Raw genomic sequence first — 3,418 nt, 5'->3', positions numbered from 1 at the left:
CTACCAGGGTTGGATAATAGGTCTGTCGTTTAAACGTTTTAAAATGTTCATCTCGTCCTCGGGCCATCTGTATCTCATTTCTGCCCACAGTGGGAGATCCCCCGGGTCAATGTTCATATTTGGCAGAATGATGCAAACCATTTTACGCGCTGAGTGAGTTTGCGCGTAAATCTTTCGAAGCAAGTCAAGTTCGTACCAGAGGCGATCGTGTTCCTAAGGAGTGAACAAATGCTATAAGACATTTTAGTGAGTAGCATCGCTGTATATTTTCACCAGTTTTGCTATAGAAGCACTACATGGCTTAAGAGGGAGCTAATTAAAAACAGAACCATCTAGGGAACAAGTACCGATACTGGAAAATTTCGTTAAAGTAAGTACTTGAAGAGTTTCCGTTTCAAAAAGAAAACCTTCGCGAGCACTCACGCGTTCTCCGAGCATGAGAAATGTGGTGACGTAATGTTTTTAACATGGCGTCATGTTCTCTAGAAACGTCATACGTCAAGATGACGTCACTCAAAACGAGAAAGCGTACTTGTTCTTTGACTGAGAGGACGGAAGTAGAGTGATAGTAGGTAAACTCTGCGTCGAGCCTAGTGGTCCATACAGGCCGGAGCTTATCCCGGTTTCGGTAGCATGAAGCGACTTGGAGTATTTTTACTCCCCCTGGATGGAATGCTAGTACCCCCCCCCCCCCCCCCCCAGCATTAGTTCGCCGGTACCTATTTATGCACCTCGGTGGAGAGAGGCCGGTAGCAGGGAAAACAAATCTCAATAGGCTTGATCGGCATTCCATTATTGTGCGTACCTGATGAGATGAATCTGTTTCCTCTCCGTCGCCTCCACACAGCCGCAAAAGTCCTGGCGACAGGAAGACGAGGACATTTCGTGCTTTCTTGATTTGTTGCTCCGCCCAGCGAGTTGGTCCAAGGTCGATGCGCTCGCTGGAATTCATCACGTCCATTTCCACCGCGTAACCATTCTGTCTGAAGTAGTTCACGACAGAAGCCACTTGAACCTGGAACCACTGACTTTCCGCGAAATAACACGCGTAGAATGTGTCAGGACCTAAAAGAAAAGGTTGGCATATATTAGTATCAGCAAAGCAACATTTATAAACAATAATCGGATGAGGGTTTTTTGTGATATCCGGAATAATCAAGGTCGAGGTAAGTAATACATTGTTTTAAAGAAAACAGCGACAAACGATTTCAACACTTGTACTGATCCCTTTTTGCCGTCCGGCTCCTGAATGTTTTTCTCCTCAAGGTGTTCGTGGAACAGTTCCTTCGCAACTTTTGTCGATCTTTTTTTTGTATTTTCTTATTTTTTCTTTATCGTTCCACATTTTTTTAAATTTCTTGCTCAGTTGAATAAGCGAATCGACGAGCCTTGTTTTTACTTCGCTGTGTGCGAGATGACACTTACTACACGTGAACTTAAATTTGCTCTGGAAGTCATGCATTGCGCGCGCAACCTACAGATAATTCACTAATCTTCTAGCAGAAAACAGATCTTGTGACTACAATGTATTATACTACTAATAAAAACACTTGAACATTACGTAATGAAAATAAAAGTTTCAACAACAAACCTGACATATTCTTCTTTGGATCTGGTAAAAATAAAAAACAAACACAAAATGGTCAAATATATTAAAACAAAAAAAAACCTAGTTTAGATTGTTCTATGGAAACGCGAAGGAAATCATCCTAACCTGAGGTATTCTTCTCAAGAGCTGTAAAAAAAGAAAAAAAATGTTCACATACGTTAAAAAGAGAAAAATATGTTTACTGACAAAAAGGCTTTATATTACGTTTACTCTGGTGAATTTGATAATCAATTCTAGTAAAAAAACTGCCTAATTATAAGCAATTCAAACGAGTTTACGAGCTTTTAGCTGAAAATTGGCAAAACGGTAATTTTTGGTCTGCCTACCCAATCCTTAAAAACTCCCTTATTTTTTTTCGATATTTGAAAAGCTGCTGAAGTATGGCGAGCGTCACTGTAGAAGTGTTTTGCAGTTAAACTTGATTTAAAAGTGTTTTTTTTTGACTGTGTCACTGAACGTTCTCAAACTCATTAATAATTCATCAAGTAAAAACACAGAAAATCATAACCGTGAAGGAGGTTTGGATACCCGGACTTATTACTAGCATAGATTAGCATAGATGTTTACGATTTTATTTCTCCGTTTACTCCGTAGTATTTGTTTCGATTAAGAAGAAATATCAAACACTTGAGACAGTGTTTCATCGGCTATCCAAACACCTCGAATTTCGTCAAAAATACTCCCTTGCGCGTCGTTTTTTCAACTCTCTTCTCGGTGTTTGGATATCCCGGTTAGACACTGTCTCATCCAAAACCTACGACAGCTGTAAGAATTACCTGTAAACTGGAAATCATTGTTTATTTTGGGAGACATGGTCCGGTGTTCATCAACGTCAACTGGTCGAATAAATATGAAATATGACAAAAATTAAAGGAAAGTTAACACTAACTACAGTACTGATAGAAATATCCATACAATATTCAGCATATTCGTTTTTTTTAACTACGACTTGTGATTGGTTCCAATAACTCGCGCCAGCGGACTCAACCAATCAAATCGAAAACCAAACCTATCAAATCCTGGTCGCGCACACGTTTTCCCGCGCTTTCGCCGGTGACGTACATTTGCTATGGAATCTCATTGGTTCACTGTAGTAACGATTGTTATGATTGGTCAGTGTAACCTCCGTGGTTTTCGTTCAACAAGACTTGATTAAAAACTGCTCTAAACCTAACTTAGCTATAATTTCGAAGATTCATTTAGTCTAAAAATGTAAATCTTGGTATAACCCTTGTGGTTTGCCGTGGGCGTATATTGCTTTTACTAGACCAGATAATTATATGGTAATGGTATCACTATGGTATTGGTTATTATATAGCGCATTTACAAAGTTCAATGTGCTTCACAATTAGAATTATGGGATGAGACAGGACATCAGCATATCAGGCGCCTTTGGCAGCCGCTATCCGTCCATGTGTATGATATCGTCCCACCAACCATAGATACATGTGAATAGAACGGACCATAACACCGGGAACTTCGTGCCCTACTCTTTACGATTACTGTGTGGGTTCTTTAATGTCCCCTGCTGACCATGACAATGAAGATGCAGGAGACGGGGCCTACGGTTTATCGTCCTTATCCGAGAAGACTAGAACGTCTACCCATTTGCAGATGTCATTGCAAAGGCAGCTCGTAAAAATAATTCAGTGCCTTACCTGTTAATGGTACACATGGGTTATTAATCCTGGGATGTACAAACACGTCTCTCTGGTCTCTGCCTGTTTACGACAAAAATGATCATATTTTTTAATATATTCAAGATACCAGAAGAGATTTGACTGCTCCATTAGCTCGTTAAAGCTATGA

The 3,418-nt window shown here is 40.0% G+C and overlaps 1 protein-coding gene across 1 annotated transcript in view; it reads right to left on the bottom strand.

Annotated features, from left to right (window-relative positions):
• The window catches only part of LOC144633268 (uncharacterized), a 33,400-nt gene continuing 29,982 nt past the window's right edge, over positions 1–3,418 (bottom strand). Inside the window, exons 10-15 of the mRNA XM_078492112.1 lie at positions 3,268–3,330; positions 2,386–2,445; positions 1,715–1,735; positions 1,592–1,612; positions 806–1,065; positions 1–213 (exon numbers count right to left, since the gene is read on the bottom strand). Of these exons, the coding sequence (XP_078348238.1) occupies positions 1–213; positions 806–1,065; positions 1,592–1,612; positions 1,715–1,735; positions 2,386–2,445; positions 3,268–3,330 (638 nt within the window). The remainder of the gene's footprint in view (positions 214–805; positions 1,066–1,591; positions 1,613–1,714; positions 1,736–2,385; positions 2,446–3,267; positions 3,331–3,418) is intronic.

Source organism: Oculina patagonica, chromosome 12 (genome assembly GCF_052425735.1).
Source record: "Oculina patagonica isolate OP01 chromosome 12, crgOcupat, whole genome shotgun sequence".
NCBI classification, from domain to species: domain Eukaryota; kingdom Metazoa; phylum Cnidaria; class Anthozoa; order Scleractinia; family Oculinidae; genus Oculina; species Oculina patagonica.
This window is presented reverse-complemented; position numbering and strand designations above follow the sequence as displayed.